Raw genomic sequence first — 23,624 nt, forward strand, 5'->3', positions numbered from 1 at the left:
GTGCTGTCTTTTCCTTTCTGTATCACAATGACATGATTTGGCAACAAATCACAGTACAAATCGCAATAAAATTAACTAAATTAGCCATATCAGAACATCCCTACAGAGTACAGTTATATTGACAACACGAGTAAGTCATTTGTCTTATCTGTACACAAGGACTTGTCATTCTGACGGCACTGACATATTGAGAGATGAACTAAAGATTTTAAGCAAGAGACTGGCTTTTGCGGGTAATCCATGCTGTTTTGCCATTTGTATGTGCTGTTTTGAGAAATGCACTTACTGTTTTGTAAATTTCAAAGTTCATGCAAAGACGAAAAGTCTGCGAAGACATAAATTTGTATTTTTATTTGCACATGTTCTTTTATAAAAAATAGTGTATACATAATTGGGTTTTACATTTTTTGGCTTAATAATTATTACTTTTTAGTCTACTCATTTTGATGTAACCATAATAGTACAAAAAAGAAGAGAGTCATGTATTTTAAAACAGATATTTATAAAAATCCAGTGGAATGGAACATCACAACCATGGTTTCTGCAGGTGTCAGTCACTATGTCAAATGTATGACTTTTTAAGTCTTTTTTTTAAAAAACACTTGTGAATTAAATTTTTACTACATGCTAAGGATGTTTTAATTGGTGTTACCAAACTTTTCAGCCCCCGAGCCCCAAAATAACAATGCCTGTGACTCGCGACCCCAATATTTCTCAGAGGTGGTTATAAATATACAAATGTTGCACACACAAAAACAGGCCTATAGTAACATGAGCATATTGCCAACATAAAAAGTGCAACAGTCTTAACAATCATAGGCTATAATTTAATAATCATTGATTCATTTGTTTAATTTAACATTAATCTCACCTCAATGAGCCTGGTTGACACCAGCACAAGTCTAATGGTTTAATGTTGAAGATCATCCTCAATGTTCAGTTGTGGCCTGTATTTATTTTTAATGTATTTGATTACCATAAAGGAGTCAGAAAGTTTAACCTGGTGCTATAAAATCAGTCTGTGTTGTTAATCTAACATACTATCTAATCTAATACATTATCCTATGACAAAATTAAAGGCTGATGGCTTTTTTTTTGCATGTTGTTGCTTTTTTAAATAATAAAATAAAATTCGAATGTAATTAATTCTTAAATATTACAAAACTGCTGTCGTCTAATAAAACTAAAAGGTTCATTAAGCTGCAAATATGAAAAGGTTAAGTATTTTAATACTGAATTCGATTTTTGCATATTCATTGTCCAAAGCGGAAGTTTCGGCGTGAGGTCACGTTACGTATTCCACGTCACGGAAGTCACAGACATGATCCATTTGCTCCCCAAACCGAGCGGAAAACTCGGGGTTTCGGCCTTGTAATGTTTTGGTACTTCACGGGATACAGACTCGGGACTGCGTTGGTCTAAAAAAGAGCCGAACTCTCTCGAGCTCGGAGGCGCTGGGTCAGTGGGCGAGCCTGCTGCTCGGTTTGCAGGCTAGCCCGCTAGTTCAGTAGCCGCAGCTGCCTTGGCGACGAGCTGAGTAACTAATCTAGAGACAGCCATCGAGGCAGCCCGCAGTTATTTCACTTTTCGCTCCCCTTTTATTGCATAGCCATGGCAACTCGGCGACTGACCGATGCCTTCTTATTAATGCGGAACAATGCAATCCAAAACCGGCAGATTTTGGCTGAGCAAGTGAGTACATACGACCCCCGTCGTACTCTGAATACACGTAGCAATGCTGCGGTGAGTCTAACGTTCATTGTCTGAATTGATTGTTTTGGCGTGTGTGGTTGTACGTGTGATTCAGAGAAAACAACTCTAGCTAGTTGTTCTTAGAAAACAACCCTAGCTAGTGATGTTTGTTGATGTCAACCGGCGCTGTCAGTTGTCCAACAAACCTCAACTTGTTTTGTTTGCTGTGAGAGGAGCTGGAAGGTGTGTGTGAACCTGCTAGCTGACCGTCAAACCAACGCATTTTGATTTACCTCAGCACACGAGAATGCCTTTGACTTGACTAAAAGGTGATGGTCGTGCTAGTTTAGATCATTGGTTCGTCTTTTAAAATATGACGCCCACTCCTTAAGTATACAGCTTATATGTTCGTGTATGAAGGCGCATGTATGTTTGTCTGGAGCTAAATAAGAATGTGGAGACGCTCTTTAACTGATTTATCTAGTACATATTATTGTATGATGATGTATGTTTACTTTTTAAAATTGAATTAAAATATTAATCATTAATGACCATTGTTAGAAAATACAGAACTGAATGGTGTACTCAAATTCAGTTTAAGCTACTGTTTAATGTTGATAGCATTTTGAAAAATTGATTTATTCCATGGTTAGAATTGCTTTAGTTTAATCCATCCTTGCTCAACGCAAGAATAAATACATTTTCATAAGTTCCTTAACTTTTCAACAGCAGTGAGTCATCGTGAGTTAAAATAGTTTTTCTTTGTGATCTAAAGCATACACATGAACTTTTCACATGCTTTCAATCACAGTAGCACGATATTGGGAAAATCTAACATTGCGATATTTTGTATTTTGTTACGTGAATACAGTTTTATTTGGAAAGAATTCCTCATTTTAGTTTAATTGGGGTGATTGGATCTCGAATAATGTGTAACAAATAACTTACAAGCTTAGGTAATCAAAATACAGCAAATATATAAGTGAATTCTAGTTTTCTGGAGAGTCTTAACAGTATTCAGGTACAGATAATTGAACAGTCAACATTGCATAGTCTTTATTCTATATAATGTAATCGTTAATAAATTTACAAACACTAACTTTTCTTGTGGCTGGATGTTTTAAACTCTGAAATGTTAAAAAGTTTACACAGTCAGAGGCTTTAAAGGCATAGTTCACCCAAAAATGAAAAAGTACTCATTACTTACCCTTTACTTGTTTCAAACGTGTAAGAGTTATTTATTGAGTTGCACGGTTTACTATGGTATTATCGCTATACTATGTCTCCAAAATACTGTCTGTGCCACTGTAGTTTGTAAACGGTAGTATCGTCATTTATGGTTTATCTACAATAGACAACGTTGCATGTGAAAAAGTCAATAAAACGCTTGCACGTTTGTGCAACAATAAACCATTTATTTTAATAGTCTGTAGAGCCCTTTAAGATTGCCAAACTGTGTCGAAAATGTGCCTTTTATGGTAGCCTGTTGCACGTTTCCTAACGCTTCAGTTTGAATAAACATTTAAATCGGTTCATTTCTGTTCCTATTAATATGATTAGCTACCACGACAATCTCTTTAAAAGAACGACTCACAAAATGAAATTTTGAAATACTTTGAGTTGTTTCCTGAGAGGACTAAAAACAAAGATGAAAAACCCAAAATAGCAACAGGAAACATTGAAACTATTTTTGACCACGTCATATAGCCTAATTTTGTTGGAAAAATGCTCTTTTGTAACAGATTTAATTTGGTATAATTTGTATCTTTATTTTAATGTGTTTTTGTTGGCCAGTTATCTACAAAATACACAAAAAGAATGAACAAACTTGAGGTGCAAATAATACTTTTTGGCCTTAAGGGAATTATGAATTACATTCAAGTAGGCCTATTATAACATAATATATAGTATTTCTGACAATTTCTATTTATTTTGAGTTATTAATTACAGTATCGCAATGCTACTTGGTATCGTGACACTTCAGCTGGTATAGTATCGTAAGATTAATTAATAATATCACCTAATAATAACCCTAGTTATTAAAATATTTTCTTTTCGTGTTCAACATAAAAAAGAAACACATAAACTTTTGAAAATAGTGATTAAAGGTACATTTTTGGGTGAACTATCTCTTTAAAGAGTCCATTATAATTCAACACTGCATTAATTATAATCAACTATTATTTCAACTCAACATTGAAGATCCTGAGATGTGACTATTGCGGATGCACACATTGCCACATCGATGCTGAAACGATATATTGTGCAGCCCTACTTTCATCGAATATACAGTCACTGTAAAATTTAGATTTGTTTACGTTTGTTATAACAAATGTTGCCGAATGTCATAGAAAGTAAAATGTATTAATTTTATTCCTACATTTTTACTTGACTTAGGTGTTTTTTAGTAAAATAATTCCCTTTTTTTTTTTAACACTATAGTAGCGGTGCATTTCTTATTGCTAAATTTAATGCCAGAAGTTGACATGGAAAGAAGCGATGATGGCTTTGATGCACTATATACTAGAGTCTACTTCTTAAAAAGAGACTCCAGAAGAAAGCAGTGTTTTGTCTCCCTATTCTTTACAGATCTTTCCTACAGATAAGCTATGCATCACATTTTTCTTTCTCTCTGATGCTGGTGGGCGGTCTGCTATATGGATATTTTTTTTTTTTTTTTTAAATATCTCTATACTGTAGTAATTGGGTACTGACAGACATATTTTGTTCTTCTTTCAACGCAATCTTGAAGAGTGATAAAGTTACTAGCACGGACGTCACTGCAATCATACATCATGCCTGCTTGTGTTTTGTCTGGTGCAGTGGCTTCATTCCTCACCATCTGCTTGCATGTTGATTCTTATGTGTTTGCTCTTCTCATGGTCTCTGTCTGAGCACTTCTTGCACTCCTTTGCAAAATCCTGACTGAATTTTCTGCTGTACATTTCACAAGTCGTTGATGTTGAAAATATGATTATGATTATCTTTCAGCTTGATCTTGCTTTGCATTTGATGAATTCATTAATATCAGAAACTGCCTTGTTTTTCAGTAGTTCAAATATCTTAATAGGGAATTGATGAATCAGTAGCACAGTTGAGATGTTCTAGGAATTATTGAGCTGGAGTGGACAAATCACGAAAAATACTGTATTTTAATGCATATGCATCTTTGCATTTTTATTATTTGTATTAAATATAAATGAAGTAATCTGTAATTAAGTAACAATTAGCAATTTACTGGTTTCTGTTTCTGGTTTGTCCAGTTCTGTCTTTTTGATGCTGATCACTGCTTTTTGTCTTGGGCTCAACTCTTCTCTCACTCCTCATGTCCCTCTCCTCCTCTGTTTCTCCTCTGGTTGGATGGGATTTCACTTGGCTCTTCCAATCACATTAGGAGTTTGATGAGGTAACCTTGCATTTAACATTGAGACACATCTTTTCTAAGCCCCGCCCCATTTGAAATAATTAGATTTTTTTTAGAAAACTCTTTTGGCCTATTTTTACTGAGTACGGTTCGGTATGCTTTTATTACAGTCACTAATACTGAATAAACAGTATACAGGTGTTAGCATTTAGTCATATTTTTCGTACAAATTTTTTTTTGTTTAATGTGCCATCATTAGAATAAAAAAATATATAATTGGTTTGCTGACAACTGTTATTAGGTGGGATTGGTCAATAAGTACTCTAAGTAATTTAAGGCGGGGCTCAGAAAGGGATCCGTTTAGATTTTGATTATTTCTTTCACTTTATGTCCTTATTGTGTATTTTTTAACGATTTGGTTATAGTTATTATTTTAGCGTATTTATTTATTTATTTACCCAGGAATGTCCTATTGAGATACAGTATCTTTTCTGTCAGGGAGTCCTGGTCAAGACAGCCAGCATAGGACAAAAAATACATAGACACACACAAAAATAATTTAAACCATAATCAATTGTTAAAACCTGTGCACTGTTCTAAATGGACAGTCTTTAAAATATTTTTAATATAGCGATAGGTGGTATGGATTTCAAATGTAGTATATTTTGGATCTCATTCCATACATATGGAGCATACTTATGCCGAGTTCAGACTGCATGATTTTAAGAGCCGTCGTGTCGCTGATGTTTTCACACTGCATGACTATGAGGCAGCTTTCCGTAGGTGCTTTGTTTACACTGTAGGATGGATCGGTTTACACTGCATGATTTGAAAATAGGAAGAATCGCCGACAACGTCGTCCAAACTACCTCTCACAACCAAACACATGCGAGAAGTGACATGGAAACAATGCAAAGTCATGTAATATAGCTTTCATTATTAACTACATAATGAAAAAAGAAGGCTTTAGTGCGGTAGGAAATAGTACTTATTTTGCTCACCTGGCTTTAAAGGGAATTAGCAATTTCTCCTCAACGTTTTTACTTTTCGACACGGTTATGATATTGCTCAGAATGACACATCAAACAGATGCTTCTGCCAAATTTCCACTAGTTTTTCCTCCATTTCTTGGGTCCAAATAAACTGAAAATGAGTTTTTTTGAATGTTTTTAACTAATACCAGTGATTGCTGCTCTCATTGGCTATAGGTGATCGCCAATGTTATTTTCAGTCAAAACACATTTCTCACGGCATGATTTAAGTCACCGACAGCTCCAGATACTGAGCATGCCAAATATCTCACAGGTATCGGGGACTCATCTGCGATTCTCTCAGGTCGCGTCTTTGATAGATCACACTGAGTGATTATCACTCACATGAATGAACACCGATTTGCCTGTGATTCCATTCTGCGACTTCTCAAAACTTGTTGGCGAGTCAAAATCAGGGCTAAAATCATGCAATCTAAACTTGGCATTAGAGAATGCTGATCGACCCAACTCTGTGAAAAAATGGCATCCTGAGTATATCTGCCGATCTGGTATTCTAAGTATTTGAGTGCTATATATATATATATACATATACATGCATACATACTGTGGTACTTTACCAACTAAAGCTTTAAAAATAAAAACTAAGATATGTTGTTTTCTCCTTGGCTGTAATGAGGTCCATTCTTTAATTTTATATAAATTACAATGATGTGTGTGCGCACTTAAACCTGTGACAAATCGTAAGGGCACTATGATAAACAAAATCCAATTTTTTTTAACCTTTAAAAAAATGCATTTCACAGATGTCCTCTCTCTCAGCCATTTATCTGGGTACAATATTAATATTTGGTATAAAATATTTAATATAGTATTTAATAATGTTTATATTATCAGTCTTGCAATCCAAGTTTGTCAAATTATTTGATTATTCTTTTTTTATTTATTTTTTATTTGATGCTTTTCCTGAAATTTGTTGTCTTGCTTTTTAGTACTTTTAATTAATTTATTATAATACTATAAAGTTCTAATAACTTAATATTAGCTAGTTAATATTAAAACTACCTCTAATATTAGTAAAAACTGATTTACAGGCCCGTAGCCAGTCTATTGAAAGGGGGAGTTCTTTTTATCTCAAATAGTGGAGCTTTTTGCAGTTATTCGCCTCATTTGCTTTTAAATTTTGAGGTTCAAATGCTGCATTTTAGTGACATTTTAAACACATTTTTGCTGGATCAGCTTGTCGGATGGTGATTATAATAATCACACTTTTTGATGCAACAAAAGTGTTCCCTACATCACAGGTGTCAAATCCAGTTGAAACTTGTCAAAGTGCTTGCTTATCATATTAATTTACCACAAAGTGTTTATTTACAAATGTGCATTTAAATTGTAGATCATTATAATTTACAAATAATGTGAGCTTAGAATTTTTAATTAAAAAAATGTTGAACAAAGAAATATGAAAATATGCTTGTTTTTAAAATACAAATTTATCATCATCATCCATCATAAAAAAACTAATTGGGAATCTGTTAACTTATTTTAAATTAAAAACTGTAGCCTATATTCGAAAAACAATCTGGCCAGCTCATTTCCTCTGTCAGATTTGTCATAAAGCCTTCTTCTATTGGTTATTTTCACAATTTATGAAGGCATACTGTCAAAATGGGACAAATGAGCTTGTATAGCAGCCAAGTTCTAAACTTTGTCAGTAGGGGGGTGGGTCTTTCGAATCACCCGAACCCCTCCTGGCTACAAGCCAGTTTAATATTGACTTTTTCATGAGAATATTTACATATTATTAGCATAATCTGCAAGTTTCAGTACCCATTGCATAATCTGCTGTTGCTTGTCCCTCTGTCTGTCTTTTAGTTGGCAGATGACCGTATGGCCCTGGTGTCGGGTATTAGTTTGGATCCAGAGGCTGCTATCGGTGTCACAAAGAGACTCCCGCCTAAATGGGTGGAGGGAGTGGATGAGGTAAATTAATAAAGGTTTTAAGAATTCTGTAAACCCTGTCAATCCATGTTTGCATTCTGTAAACCCTTTACTTGTTTCAAACCTTTATAAGTTTCTTTCTTCTATTGAACAAAGGGAGATATTTTGAAGAATGTTGGAAACCTGTATTCACTGACTTCCATAATATTTGTTTTTCCTACTATGGAAATCAATGGTTACAGGTTTTCAGCTTTCTTCAAAATATCTTCTTTTGTGTTTAACAAGAAAGAAAGGTTTGAAACCACTTGAGGGAGAGTAAATAATGAGTACATTTTCCTTTTTGGGTGAACTCTCTTTAAGCTCTGCCGACAGCGTCTGTGGCATGCTATAAAAGATAACAAACGTAATGCATCTGAACTGACCACTTGTGATGTGATTAATGAAAAATGCATTTTGAAACCAGATGCAAACCTCCACATTCTGTCACTAATATTCATATCCATTAACATTCATGTATTAGTTCAACTGGAGTGTTCCTGTTACCTTAGTTTTTCTGTAGAGAGTGAACAGTGAATTCCTTGTTCCCTCAGATTCAGTATGAAATCACACGTATTCGTCAAAAGATGAAGGAGCTGGCCAGTCTGCACGATAAACACATGAACCGGCCCACGCTGGATGACAGCAGTGAAGAGGAGCATGCCATCGAGATCACTACACAGGAAATCACACAGGTATTATAGACCATTTCGATCTGGTCATGTCATTGGCTCATGAATATTTCCTGCTTGTTATCAGACTATATCATAACTGTAACAAGAAGCAATTCAATCATAACTTAATGAACTCAAAACAGCCATTTTAACATTATTTATTATTGTTTATTTATCAATTTTTGGATTCTCTAAAGCTATAGGAATTAAAAATGTAAAACAGGTAATACAGTGGGACCATTGTTTTTGTTTACATCCCTCATAATAGTATGTCACATAAATACACACAGGTTTGTATTTGTCAATTGTGGGAACATTTCATAGGTTTCCATTGTTTTTATGTGCAAACTGTGTTTTCTATTGCTCTAACCCCACCATACCTCTAAACCCAACTCTTATGCTGCGTTCACACCAGACGCGGCAAGCGCGTCAAGCGTGAGTGATTTACATGTTAATTTAATGCAAACGCGCGAATAGACATCCTGCGGCGTGATACGCGCGAATGGTGCGGCGCGAATCACGCAAATTGCGCGAATGACGCAGGGCGAATTGAGCATTTTGCGCGTTTGATGCACTTAACGAGCGTTTCGCGTGAATCTCTCGATTTCGAAAATCTTAACTCCAGCGTACATTCGCGCCGTGTTAACCAATCAGAAGCTTGCTCTTGTAGGGGCGTGATTGTGACGTAGAACCTGTTGTCGTGGTTCCTTGGGAAATCCTTCAGCCTTCACCGACAACAGTTCATCAAACTCGGCTTGGCTCAGTCAGAAACACCGCTGAAAGCCTTCGTCATCCAGATTAAGTTTCTGGAGGAGTTTATGAGCTCACAGAGCTGGATGCACCTCTGAAAGAATGTAGTGGACTCAGACACGACCCTAAACGTATCGACGCTGTTTTTCAGTCTTCATAAAGCGCATAAACACTGTTATTTTCTTCATAAAATCTATGTTAGCCATTTAGCTATGAAGCTAGAGTCTTCGGGCAGACAGAAGCCCTGCCCATCACGCGAATCCGCGTCTGTTCTGATCTGAATTTGACAGGCGAATGAATCGTGGTTTGACGCGCGTATGAAGCGAGTAAACTCAAATGATCATGCGGCTATTTATGTGCGAATAGCGCGATTTATCCGCGCGTTTTGCGTCTGGTGTGAACACAGCATCACAGGAAAATTGTGTACACTTTTACTTTCTAAAAAAACTCATTCTATGTGATTTATAAGATTTTTGAGAAATGAGGACATTAGCAAAGTCCTCATAATGCACCACCTTCTTGTAATACCTGTCATTATACAGATTTGTTTCCTGATATGTCATAAACACGTATATACAGACACGCACACACATTAATAATAGTACAGCGGCATCTGTTATAACCAAAGAGGTTAAAGGGGACATGAAGGAAAAATTGCTGCAGTTAATCATTGCACACATTAAACTAAAGCATTTTCAGCATTTGTAGATTGTGTGTGTGTGTGTGTATAGATGTTTCACAGGTGCCAGCGGGCCGTGACGGGACTGCAGACTCAGAGTTATCACTGTACAGAGCAAGAGAACAGGCTGTTGACTAATGTGGTCTCCTCATTGGCTCAGAGCCTTCAAGAGCTGTCGCTCAACTTCAGACACACCCAGTCCGGATACCTGAAGCGTAGGTCTAATGCACACAAACACAACATAATTCGATATCTAAATAAATACACAGCATTATTTATGCGGTTTTGGTTTTATTTAGACTTTAGTTTGGCATTATACTATTAATTCATGACAAATCATTGACGTGTTTGCCTCCGTTTACAGGTATGAAGAACCGTGAAGAAAGATCCAAGCACTTTTTTGACTCCGGTCCACTTGTGGAGGAGGATGAAGATATCGCACTATATGACAGAGTAAGGTTGATTTACACAATTCATTTGCATTTTAATCCAGAAGTGTGTTTTCGCTTCCTCCTCAAAGGATATTTGAGGTATTTCATATGGACGCAATGTTTATAATAATTATTTATTATTTTATTAAATAATATGAAGTAATTTTGCAAGACTCTTTAAATTTAACTCATATTTATACAGATTAAAAGAGACAGAGACAATAAACAACCACATTTTATTGACTGTAAAAGTAAATGAGTCCAGAGGCGTCAGGCGTCAGTTTACCAGTGTTGCAGCACAGTATAAATAAGTATACTACATAAAAATGTCCTGAAAATGCCTTTCAGCCGATAATTTTGCCGGGTAAGGGGGAATAAAGACCTTAATTACATTTTAATACTCCGGTTTCCCCCCAGCCCAAATACATACGCTGTATTTGAATTGGGTAAGCTAAATTGTCCATAGTGAATAAGAATGAATGGGTGTTTCCCAGTGATTGGTTGCAGCTGGAAGGGCATCAGCTGTGTAAAACATATGCTGGATAAAGTTGCCGTCACACCAGAGTTTGAGCAATTCTGTTGTACGGCGCTGCGAAAAGGGGCGGGATTAAACAAGATGATTAGACTTTTAAAAAGCGAGCGATTTCGCAGGTCAGAGTTCACCAAGCTTGAACTTTGCACCACAGCAACCTGCAAAACTTGACGCATGACCCCGTGTTTCCGGTCTGACGCATTCGCTTGCTTTGAATGGAAGTCTATGGGAGGAAAAGCCCAGTGTGACCACAACTTTTGTTGGTGGGTTATTCCACTGTGGCAACCTTTGATTAATAAAAGAGCTAAACCAAAAAGAAAATTTGTGTATAAATGGATAATTTTGCTGTTTAAACTTTTTTTTTTCTCTCGCTGTGACGTGGCATTATTTTCTTATATTATAAATGCATAGAAGTAACTTTTACTTATTGGTGGACATAAAGGCTGGTTTATACTTCAGTGTGACCTAGAGCAAATGCCTTGCATGTAGTCGTGCATTTATACTTCTGTGTGCTGTTTGTGTTGCTCTGCAATAACACTTAAGAAACTCTAGCTGGCAGTAGGTTTTTATGTTCATATGTGTCGAGTTTCTTCTTGGATGATGATATTTTAATGTACAAGTAGCTAAAACTCACTCATTCAGAGGCGGGAATCGAAGGATGTGCAGCAACTTTAATCATAAGGTAAACACAAAACAACAGTTCCCGTCTGAGGTTCCTTCACAGGATTTGAAACTTGTAAACACTCGCTTTATCGAGCTTGTGGCTCTCAACAACTCCCACACTCATCACTGCAACCAATCACAAAGCTTTCTCTACGGTTGTTGCGACTCAGAGGTGCGCCTTAGCCACGGTGACTGCTATGTGACTGCATGAAGGCTGCGCTGAACCATACACATGCGCTTGATGCATAAGTATATATCAGCCTTAGGTATCAGTCTATCAAACTACTGATGACTGTAATTGGCATTATTATTGGAAGTAGATATCATCTAGTTTAAACATCTTCGATACCACAAATTAATAAGAGTTATAATTACACGGTTTTGTTTCTAAATGTCTCTTAATACATCCAATCCATCTAAAAACACTTTTCACTTTTACTATGAGGTGTGTCATTCATGTCTTTTCGAGTGCACTCAGAAGACAGTTGCCTGTTATATCATGGGGTTTTATTTATTTATTATGGCATATTTATTTAAGATTGTCAGCAGGCTGTATAGATGTAATAATATTTATACATAATCAAACTAGTGTGCAACTTAAGCAAAACTGGTACTATAATTTATTTTAAACTTGATTTTGTAGTTCGGGCCAAAACAAGTAGTTCATTTGTTTTATTTTTATAAGTTCATTTGATTGACTGTATAAAAATCAGTATATATGAACGATGCATTTATTGGGAAAAATGCTCATTTTACTGTCATTCAATGTGTTTTGGTCTATCAATGCATTGTCACTTTAATTGACCGTGTAGCATGAAAGCTCCTATCTGTTAACATGGACACTGAAAAAAATCACATGTTGCTTACTCTCTTCTTGCACGTGCTGTGTGAAAGAGGCTATAGAGTGAACAGTCTATAGAAGTGTAATGGATATCGCCTGTTGCATAAGAATAATAATAAACTATCTTGAACATTTCTATTTAGGTGTACTTGAGTGCACTGTTGACATCTGACTGCAGAAATGTCTTTTTCTTCTTTTGTAGGGATTTACAGATGACCAACTCGTGCTGGTTCAACAGAACACGGTGATGGTGGAGGAGCGGGAGAGAGAAATTCGACAAATTGTTCAATCCATTTCTGACCTTAACGAGATCTTCAGAGATCTTGCCGGAATGGTTGTTGAACAGGTCAGTGTGCTTCTTGATAAACCATTTTATATTTTATACAAACATAATTTATTTGGATGATTTTATTATTATATTATTTGTTCATTTTTTATGTTGTACATTTAATATCATCCTGTAGTAATTAATAGATAAACATTATTAAATGAGGTTTAAATGAGACAGTTCCATATACACTAACTGGTCACTTTATTAGGTACACCTGTCCAACTGATTGTTAATATAAATTTCAAATCAGCCAATCACATGGAAACAACTCAATGGATTTAGGCATGTAGACATGGTCAAGACAATCTGCTGCAGTTCAAACCGAGCATCAGAATGGGAAAGAAAGGTGATTTAAGTGACTTTGAACGTGGGATGGTTGTTGGTGCCTGATGAGCTGGTCTGAGTATTTCAGAAACTGCTAATCTATGGGATTTTGATGCACAACTATCTCTAGGGTTTACAGGGAATGGTCCAAAAAAGAGAAAATATCCAGTGAGCGTCAGTTCTGTGATCCTTGTTGATGCCAGTGGTCAGAGGAGACTGGCCAAACTGGTTCTAGCTGATAGAACGGCAACAGTAACTCAGATAACCACTCGTTACAACTGAGGTCTGCAGAAGAGCATCTCTGAACACACAACACGTCCAACCTTGAGGCAGATGGGCTACAGCAGCAGAAGACCACACCGGGTGCCACTCCTGTCAGCTAAGAACAGGAAACTAAGGCTACAATTTGCACAGGCTCACCAAAATTGGACAACAGAAGATTGGAAAAATGTTGCCTGGTCTGATGAGTCTCGATTTCTGCTGCAACATTGAGATGGTAGGGTCAGAATTTGGCATCAACAACATGAAAGCATGAATCTATCCTGTCTTGTATCAACGGTTCAGGGTGGTGGAGGTGGTGTAATGGTGTGGGGGATATTTTCTTGGCACACTTTGGGGCCATTAGTACCAATTGAGCATCGTGTCAACACCACAGCCTACCTGATTATTGTTGCTGATCATGTTTATCCCTTTATGACAGCAGTGTCCCCATCTTTTGATGGCTACTTCCAGCAGGATAACGCGCCATGTCATATAGCGTGAATCATGTCAGACTGGTTTCTTAAACATGACAATGAGTTCACTGTACTTAAATGGCCTCCACAGTCACCAGAACTCCATTCAATAAAGCACCTTTGGGATGTGGTGGAACAGGAGATTCACATCATGGTTTTGCAGCAACTGTGTGATGCTATTGTAGGGAGTAAAATTTAATATGAAGCTAATGTTCTGTACCTTTAAATAAGATCGGAAATAGTATCAGTCACGCGCATGCGCGCGGAGAGACAGAGGGAGAGAGAAATTGCACAAGGTAATCTGTTATGGAGATTTATGATGTTCACCCTGTATGTTTGATAAATCATGGGTAAATACCTGCCGATAGAGCTTCGTATGTCCTCCTTGCAACTAAGCCAAAGAACCCACGAGACTGCGCTTCTTGAGAACTGGAAAGTTTACATCTAAAGACCAACACAAGTTACACTATCATGTCAATATGAACCAAAATCTCTGAGGAATATTTCCTGTCATCATCATCATCCTTAGCGCGACATCCCATTACTGGATCCTGGCTGCCTCAAGTAATTTCCGCCAATGTTCTCTGTCCCGGTCAACTTCCCACCAATTCCTTATTCCTAAAACATTGGCGTCACTGCTAATGCATTCTCGCCATCTTGGTTTGGGCCTTCCTTTTCTTTTGCCTACCAGGTCAGTGCTGAAGATTTTTTTGGAAGGGAATTTTCATCCATACATATGACGTGTCCTGCCCACCCTAGCCTCGCAAGTCTGATATATTTAACTATATCAATTTCCTTATACAAGGCTGCAAGCTCATTGTTGTGACGTATCCTCCACTGATTATTGTCTTTAATTGGGCCATATATTCTCCTCAGAATTTTTCTTTCAAAAACGAAGAGCTTTTGTTCCATGGCTTTTGTGATTGTCCACGTTTCTGAACCAAAGGCCAGCGAATCATGACTTTATAGAGGGTTATCTTTGTCTGTCTAGGCAGTGAACGGTTCTTCATGTACTTCATGAGTCCGTAGTAGCTTAGAATAGAATATTTCCTGTACCTTGTTAAATCTATGCCTCGAAGGATTGAGAAAGTCCTGAAGGTAAAAGGGGGTCCAATCTGCTTCTAGTAAGGTGTACCTGATAAAGTGGCCGGTGAGTGTATATACTTCATACGTTTTTCAAAATATGCATTAACATCATGGCAAATTAAATCCAGGGTACAGTCCTTGACAGAATCGACTTCAATGTGGAACAGTCTTGTGTGAAAACAGAGGAGGGACTCCAGCAGTTACAAAAGGTGAGGCTCTTATCAGCCCTGACAACGTGTTAAACAATAAATCAAGGGTTAAATGCTTACATTTACTTTGCTTGCAATATTAATTTACTCTGCAATATCCGTGTGTCATTTAAAAGTATTAATATGTAACAAAGAGCAAAAGCACACTCATCTTTTCTCCTTTCTTTGTCAGGCTGAACAGTATCAGAAGAAGAACCGCAAGATGTTGGTCATTTTAATTCTCTTCGTCATAGTTGTCGTTCTAATACTTATTCTGTTCGGGACCAAGTTTAGTTGAATCATTCCATGGCCTCTAGGAGGGATTTACCAGTATGGATGAGAAAACGGATGTATTTGTGTGCGCGAGTGTGTATGTTAGACCATTATTTAAGTGTGGAATATTCCTCAAACAGAAGGTGCTTCTATTTGAAACGCTACACCACAAGATGAAGCCTGTAAGGACTCCCCCTGCTGGCCCCCTGAGTGGAGCGTCTTTAATCGATGATCATGTGTTTAATTCTACAGCGAGAGGCAGTGTTAGCCCTCAGGATCCTTTCAGAGGACCTTTTTTTTCCTCCAAACACAAGCACATCATTTCAGAGAGGGGTTGCGAAACGGCAGCATGTTTATCTCAGCCACTTATGTCATCTCATTTGAAGAGTAAACAGGAAGCTGATGAGGGAAGATAAGAAGATCTCTCCTGCAAGATCATCATATTGGCTTGGGTAAATCTCTTCAAAAGAATATCCAGGTCATGTTTCATATGAAATGTTGTTTCATATTCAAACATGCATATAATCAGATTAACAAGTATAAACATATTTATTTTAACTGGAAAAGACCAATTGAAAATTGTTGGATTGTATGGGTTTGTTAGGTATGTGTTTGAGTAAAACATTAATATTTACTTTATTATAGACGTTTTATATTGATGTATTGTCATTTAGAGGAAATTTAAAGTTCATTTTCAGGAAATTGGCTAAAATGACAGATGTTTTCATTTGTTGTTGTAAACAAATGGAAACATCTGCCATCGTTTAGCTAGTTTGTGGTTCACATCGTCGTTTTTCCTTATGAACCCTGGTACGTTTGCATCTAGCAAAGCGCCAAATGGGGATGTTTGCATATCACGGTCGTTTTGCTTTTACTTAATCATTTGGTTTTGTTATCAAATCCAAAATACAGCAACTTGCATCTATCTGCCGCAAAAAGTATTAAAAACATTGAGAACATCACGCAGTTTCTGCAGAAGTGGAGACAAAGACATTATCACTGTTTGCACTGGATCACTCTTGCTTGTCACCAAGGTAGGTGATACACAGATAAACACACAAGAATGAACATTATGAAAACTAGGGATTGTTGTACAGATGGCGGTTCAGTTCCGTTATTTGATCAGAAGTGAACCGTTTCCCAGACCACCTCTTTCAGGGTGCTTCCACAATAGCGCTTTTGGTTCGCATCCTTTGACGTCAGAGTATGGTACATTTAGCTATTGTGAACGCTTTCTTCTGAACTCAGATGCTCACCCGTGAACCGTACCTGAATCCTCCTGAAAGAGGTGGTCTGGGGTACGGTTTGTGCGAACTCTGGTACAGTTCACTTCTGATGTGAATGCAAATGTACCAAATAACGAAAGTGAACCGCCAACTGTACTACAAACTTTAGTTTTTATAATGTTCATTCTTGTGTGTTTTTGTTTGTGTATCACCTAACTTGGCGACCAGCAGGACTGACCCAGGGCAAACAGTGATAATGTCTGCTTGTCTCCTCCAAAAACGACTTCTGCAGACATCACGTCATGTTCTGCATGTTTTTTACAGCAGCAGCAGATAGATGCAAGTCGCTCTCTTTGTATTTTGGTTTTGGTAAAAACAAAACAACAGTGATATGCGGACGTCTCCATTTTTGGTGCTTTGCTTTCATGGCCATCACTTAGCTGTATATAGTCACAACTCCAGCTTGATGGCACAAGCATACCAGAGTTCAGAAGGAAAAAAGACTGAATGTAAACCAGCCCAGGGGGGACTATCGAACTTTGGTTTGGACCAGGCATTCAGATCAAGTGTGAAAGCACCATCAGGCGGACTCAGGTACAGTTCACGGGTGCACACCCAAGATTAGAAGACAACGTTCACACTAGCTAAACGTGCCATACTCTCACGACAAACAACCCCAGGTGTGGACCAAAATTGCTAGTGTGAAAACACCCTAAATTAACAAAAAGCAAGGAATATCATCTGTACTCTAAATAAAAAATGCAGGGTTCCACAGTTCCTTCATGTTGTCCCAACACAAATCAATTAGCTTATTCGTTTCTACAAATTTAAATGGATTGAAAAAAAAACTATAAGCATATTCGAGAAAAACTCGAATTGTTGATTCAGCTGATTTTAAATATATTTAAACAAGCAGCAGAAATAATCTGAGTGTAGTTTACAGAATAAAAGAAAGCTGATGTTTTACTCAAGCACATAACAGTACATTTTCATATTTCCTATATACAATTTAAATGATGTTTAATCATTTCCCATCTCGATTGGCATTATAAAATTTAGCAATAATAAAAAGGTTGCAGTTTTACAGTATTTTGTACTGTATAACCATGATACAAATTTGATTGGACTCATATTAGGACAAGTTAACGAGACATTAGTAGGCATTAAGTTCAATTGGCATTTAAATAAATGCACAACGGAGACTCTAGTATAAATGTGTCTTTGAAGGTTGTTCAATTAACATGTTTTCAACAGATTCTCCAACATACTTGGCTTCAGTTAGTGTCATTTTTGCATTTTTCTATTGCATTTTGCATTGGAAAGCTGTCTTTCAATCAGACTGTGGTTATTTATAAGGATGTGTGTGTGATTTGAGCCCAAGACGATGTCACAGAATGATTTTCCACATGTGTGTATGTCTGTGTGTGCATGAAAGAAAGTGAAGCACTGACACTCCAAAAAGCCATTGAGGAAGTTAAAGACTGAGGATCACCTATTCAAACCATAGTCTTTTTCCTAACAGTTGTTTTCTATGTGGTGAAATGTATAGCGTTGGGATTCTGACAGCAGGTATTGAATGAACTGAATGTTACAGTGTGTCTGCATTTAATGGCAGTGTTGTCATGATATCAGTATCATTTCAGTCAGGAGTTTTGCTTTATTCCTTGCCTTAAAGAGTGGACATCTGTGCGCTAATCCTGGATGTTGTTTTTTTTTTTTTTTTAAAGCTTTGCTCGTCCATGTTTCATTGATTATTGTTGTCACTACCGTATCAGTCTGAGCTTTAAACTGAACTTTGATCGTCGTTCTCGGACTGAAGCTCAGTCACCTCTCTGCTGACTGACTGTACGACTACTGTTCCCTGTACAAGATGAAATTATTTATTTTAGTTGCACATATGTGTACAGTTTATGGAGTTCTGTTGTCGTCTGTTAGTAGCCGTGTCTAAAGCCTACAGGTTGTCTTTTCTGTTTTTTGTGTATTGCATTTTTTCAGTCCTCTCAAAAATCAATTCTTGTTGGTTTTTGTGAAGGGTGTTTGCACCACTACTGTATGACGGGGGTAAAATGATGCAGACGTTGACCATGTTATTTTATAAATCCAGAGAGAGTTTATTCTTGTGTTATTTTAGAAGATGGTGTAACTGCACATTCAAGGCTTAAACCCATTTCATGTGGTTTTCTTCATGGTTTTGGCGTGAAATCCAGTGTGAAATTTCTAATATTTTTCTGCCATTACGGTACTACTGTATGCTATTTGACCCTTCTGTTAAAGCTGACCAGGTTTTTAATGAAATTAAAACAAATATATATATATAAAGGGAGGATTTGGTGTTTTGTCTTTCTGCACTAGCGAAAGGTGATGTTTTTCTTTTACCAATATTTTATGCTTGGGTTTCCCTTCTCTGCAGTTCTTCAGTTTAATGACACATTAAATAAATTTTAACAAGAAAGGTTAATATAGTTACCAAATAATTAAATAAAAATGTTGCATGAAAAATGTTATGCTTCCTGTACGAGCACAGTCAAAACGTATACAACAAAACTACACTCACTGGCCACTTTATTAGGTACACCTTACTAGTACTGGGTTGGACCCTCTTTTTCCTTAAAAAAAAAAATCCTTCATGCCAGAGATTCAACAAGATACTGGAAATATTCCTCAGAGACAATGACGTTATGTCATCATGTAGTTGCTGCAGATTTCTCGGCTGCACATCCATGATGTGAATCTCCTGTTCCACCACATCCCAAAGGTGCTCTATTGGATTGAAGTCTGGTGTCTGTGGAGGCCATTTGAGTAGAGTGAACTTATTTTTTGCATTCAAGAAACCAGTCTGAGATGTTTTGTGCTTTATGACATGGTGAGTTATCCTGCTGGAAGTAGCCATCAGAAGATGGGGACACTGTGGTCATAAAGGGATTGACATGGTCAGCAACAATACTCAGGTAGGCTGTGGCGTTGACACAATGGTCAGTTGGTACAAATGGGCCCAAAGTGTGCCAAGAAAATATCCCCCACATCATTACACCACCAGCAGCCTGAACCGTTGATACAAGGCTGGATGGATCCATGTTTTTTATGTTGCTGATGGCAAATTTTGACCCTACCATCCAAATGTTGCAGCAGAAATCGAGACTCATCAGACCAGGCAACATTTTTCCAATCTTCCATTGTCCAATTTTGGTGAGACTGTGTGAACTGTAGCCTCAGTTATACTCGGTTGTAACGAGTGGTTATTTGAGTAACTGTTGCCTTCCTATCAGCTGGAACCAGTCTGGCCATTCTCCTACACAGAATTGCCGCTCACTGGATATGTTCTTGTTTTCGAACCATTCTCTGTAAACTCTAGAGATGGTTGTGCATAAAAATCCCAGTAGATCAGCAGTTTCTTCTTATATACTCACGTCAACATAATTTAATTTTGTGACGTTGTTACAACAATAATTCAGATTTTACATTACTGTTGGAGTTTGGGGTAGGAGTAGACGTTAATGAAAAACAATTTAAAGGGTAATTTAATACATAATACGAGTAATTTTCTGTGTAATTACTGTTTTTACATTATTTTGATGGTTAGATATAGGGTTGGGGTGATGTAGAGGTGGACGTTCCTAAAATACAGCTAATGGCTAATTTAATAAATTATCTAAACAATCGTTAACTTCCGGTCGCAGCTTGTTTGGTTTTCCACTCTACCTTCAATTTTTAAGGGACCCTCAAAAGGATTTAGGGCTGTATATCACATACCCTAACTAAACTGCAAGCACTCGCGAGACGGAGCAGCAGAAGCGGAAGGTCAAAGTGCGTCTTCCTCCAGAAGAGTCTCATTCGGGCGGAAGATGGCGAACGTGCTGCTGGAGTTCAAGGCTTCAGCCGGGGACTCGGAGCCGCAAAACCGGCCGGTCCTGATCGTCGGTCAGCTCGCTAATCTGCAGCAGGCCAACTGGACCCAGGTGAAGGGAAAACTACAGCCAGTGGTCACCAAAGAGGTACGCAGTGTTAAACATCAAGCATTTCCACTGGTAAACACAGATTGACGTTAGCTTACCTGCTAAAGTTACAGTGAAACCTGTCCGTGCTGACTAGTGTTGTGTAACAGACCACTGACGTTAATCTGCTTTTACTAATAGAAACATTTCAGTTATCATTTTACGACACTCTTTAAAGCTTTTTAATGACATTTGTTACATTACATTTCCACAACCGAACTCTTGCGAAAATTAACAGCAAAAAAGTAAATAATCATAGTTTTGTTAACGTTACAGTAAAAACGTGTAGTTACACATCGAGTAAAGTGGAGGAAATTTTGCTAAAAAAACTGCTTTGGTTGTCACACGTTAAATATATCAAAACCATAATTAATTTTTATAAGGACAGTATCACGAGTCAGAAAGCAGCACAGGAATAACGTTAATTTTGAGGTGGCGTTTAGGTGTCATCAATACATTTACGTTAAAATTAATACAAACTACTAAGGCAGCTCAAAGGTGACATGAATGCATTTACACAGCATGCATCAATAGTGATATAATGACTTTTATGAGGCCTTTTAACTTTATATGTGAATTCAAAGTAGGCACAAAACAACAATGCTTCATGTTTTCTTGAAATATAACATGCTATAACCTTTGTTTTCTTCAAGATAATATGATGTACCGTAGCCATATCATGGTAATTAGGATGTGTACTCATTCATTTTCCTTTTGGCGTAGTTCCTTTATTAATCAGGGGTCGACGGGTCGTCACAGCGGAATGAACTGCCAACTTATCCAGCATACTATATGTTTTACACAGTGGATGCCCTTCCAGCTGCAACCTATCACTGGGAAACACACACACACTCTCATTCACACACGTACACTACGGACAATTTGACTTGCCTAATTCACTTATACCTCATGTCTTGGACTGTGGGGGAAACCGGAGCACCCCACCCAAACACTGGGAGAACATGCAAACTACGCACAGAAATGCCAACTGACCCAGCCGGGGCTCGCACCACCTTCTTGTTGTGAGGTGACTGAGCTACCCACTGTGCCACCGTGACGCCCTATGATGTGTGCTTTGTTAATAAATTTCTTCCAGATCATCAGAATGGTGAATCCCAGAGTAAAATGAGAAAATATGATACACCGGTGTTTTGGAGTTTGCGCCGTTTTCATCTGTTTTTTATATTATTTGTTTTTATTTTATTTATACATGTCTATTTTATTCCTGTTTATGTAAAGCACTTTGAATTTCCTCTGTGTATGAAATGTGCTGTATAACTAAACTTGCCTTGCCTTTATATTTAGTGTATATTTATATGTGTGCATGTATATGTGTGTGTGTGTGTGTGTGTGTGTGTGTGTGTGTGTGTGTGCGCGCGCACAAGTTAAAATTTCTCCATTGTTTCCGGATGAAAGTGGTTATAATGTCATAAAATGTATGAAAAGAGTCTTAAAAGGTATTGAATTTCTCTCTCTGATTTCTGTATACTCTGATTTATTGACCGTGAGCATTGCTGTACTTTGATAGTCATTGGCTGCTAATGTGATTTCCCTATTAAGAATTTGTATATACACTTTTCCGAAATGATATTATTTAGGTGAAATTCCGAATGTGCAAATATAAAACCCACTTTAGCTCAAAATTCCCATGTTGTCTAGTTGTGAGGAAGTGCTGTTTATCGTAACCTTCCGGTTTCCTGACAGACCTGTTAGCCTGGGCTGTTTAGTGTTCCTCTAGTAGTTGCATGTTGTCATTTTTGTAGTTTTTTTCTTCATTGTAGATGTCGGGTAATACAGCATGGTGCTACTGTTTTAATGAATGTGTACTCTGTTTGTTTTCAGCTCTGGCAAGCCGCTCTGTCTTCTCTGAACCCCAACCCTACGGACAGTTGCCCGCTGTATCTAAGTCATGCAGCGGTGGCGGCTCTTCCTTCACGGGTCAGTCGCCACAACAGTCCATCCTCTGCCCACTTCCTCACCCGCCTGATCCGAACCTGCCTGCCTGCCGGCAACAACCGCTGCATTGTGGTCAGTTTACACCATTATTGATTAAAGTTCCTGTAAAAATGTCCTTAAAGATCCCATGAAATTAAAATAATGTTTTGTAGATGTAAGTATCAGTATTGTTCATTTTTAGGATGTCTATGAGCTAGTGTGCTCCAAAACAGTGACACAGTTTGCATTTGGAAGATATAAAACTGACATAAACATGTAACGCTTGTCACTTCCAGCTCAATGGATCAACGGTTTTATTCATGTCAACTCTAGACTATAGTTTCTCCTCATATCATAACCAATCAAATGCTCTCTAGTATCTGACATGCCCCGTCCCACTTCAAGATGCTTCTCATTTGCTTTTCATTTGATGCACTTGAGCTCAACCACTCTCACTGGCAGAGCGGTGATAGAACAAAACACTATTGGCTGGTTTTTTTAAAAGGGAATGAGCAACTCGATGTCCCACCCTCATTTTGTGTTTCAGTTGAAATTAAACATCAAATAAAGCTGCACATTTCAAAGCACTTTACCAGAACTTTAAAGTATGTAAAGTTCTTTTGTTCAAGTAGACTGAACCACAAGCTGTCAAAAACAGCCGACTGAAACTACTGAAAATGTTTCAGTGGGTAATTTTCATTTCTCTTTTTATTTTTTTTTCTCATGACCATAATTTTCATTTGACAGATGCAATCCCTATTTCTACTTCTCATATACTTATGTGATTGTTTAAATGATTAGATTCATGTAATATTGTACAGAAGTATTTAAAATGAACCATAAACACACACAAGCACACAAATGTGTTTATATAAAATGTTAATTCATGCATGTTTCTGGATTAATGTGAAATACTTTGTTTGGCAACTGATAATAAATGTGA

The 23,624-nt window shown here is 37.4% G+C and overlaps 2 protein-coding genes across 6 annotated transcripts in view; both read left to right on the top strand.

The window, feature by feature from the left end:
• Positions 1-1,279: 1,279 nt before the first annotated feature.
• Positions 1,280-19,075, top strand: stx16 (syntaxin 16). 4 transcript variants are annotated; one of them, XM_073954627.1, is made up of 9 exons: positions 1,280-1,743; positions 4,956-5,098; positions 7,921-8,028; positions 8,577-8,717; positions 10,178-10,340; positions 10,490-10,578; positions 12,795-12,938; positions 15,196-15,276; positions 15,449-19,075. In XM_073954627.1, exons 3-9 carry the CDS (start codon positions 7,936-7,938, stop codon positions 15,551-15,553), a joined length of 816 nt encoding a protein of 271 aa, XP_073810728.1. In that variant the 5' UTR covers positions 1,280-1,743; positions 4,956-5,098; positions 7,921-7,935; the 3' UTR covers positions 15,554-19,075. The 4 variants fall into 4 exon arrangements, with proteins under 4 accessions (XP_073810728.1, XP_005172174.1, XP_021332966.1 ...); XM_073954628.1 differs by lacking the exon at positions 1,280-1,743 and adding an exon at positions 1,855-2,021; XM_005172117.6 differs by lacking the exon at positions 4,956-5,098.
• A 1,508-nt stretch (positions 19,076-20,583) lies between these two features.
• npepl1 (aminopeptidase like 1) overlaps positions 20,584-23,624 on the top strand; it is a 20,240-nt gene continuing 17,199 nt past the window's right edge. For both annotated transcript variants that reach the window (XR_012407355.1, NM_001017688.1), the window contains 2 exon segments: positions 20,584-20,746; positions 22,589-22,774. Coding sequence is in view for 1 of the 2 variants with exons in the window: in NM_001017688.1 (NP_001017688.1) it covers positions 20,597-20,746; positions 22,589-22,774 (336 nt within the window). In the remaining variant the exon portion in view is untranslated.

The sequence above is a fragment of the Danio rerio genome, chromosome 6 (genome assembly GCF_049306965.1).
Source record: "Danio rerio strain Tuebingen ecotype United States chromosome 6, GRCz12tu, whole genome shotgun sequence".
Taxonomy (NCBI): Eukaryota; Metazoa; Chordata; class Actinopteri; order Cypriniformes; family Danionidae; genus Danio; species Danio rerio.

Coding starts and splice junctions, on each gene's coding strand:
- stx16 (XM_005172117.6), top strand. CDS start 1,612: ATGGCAACTCGGCGACTGACCGATGCCTTCTTATTAATGCGGAACAAT. Junction 1,744..7,920: donor ATACACGTAGCAATGCTGCG/GTGAGTCTAACG, acceptor TCTGTCTTTTAG/TTGGCAGATGACCGTATGGC. Junction 10,341..10,489: donor CCAGTCCGGATACCTGAAGC/GTAGGTCTAATG, acceptor CTCCGTTTACAG/GTATGAAGAACCGTGAAGAA.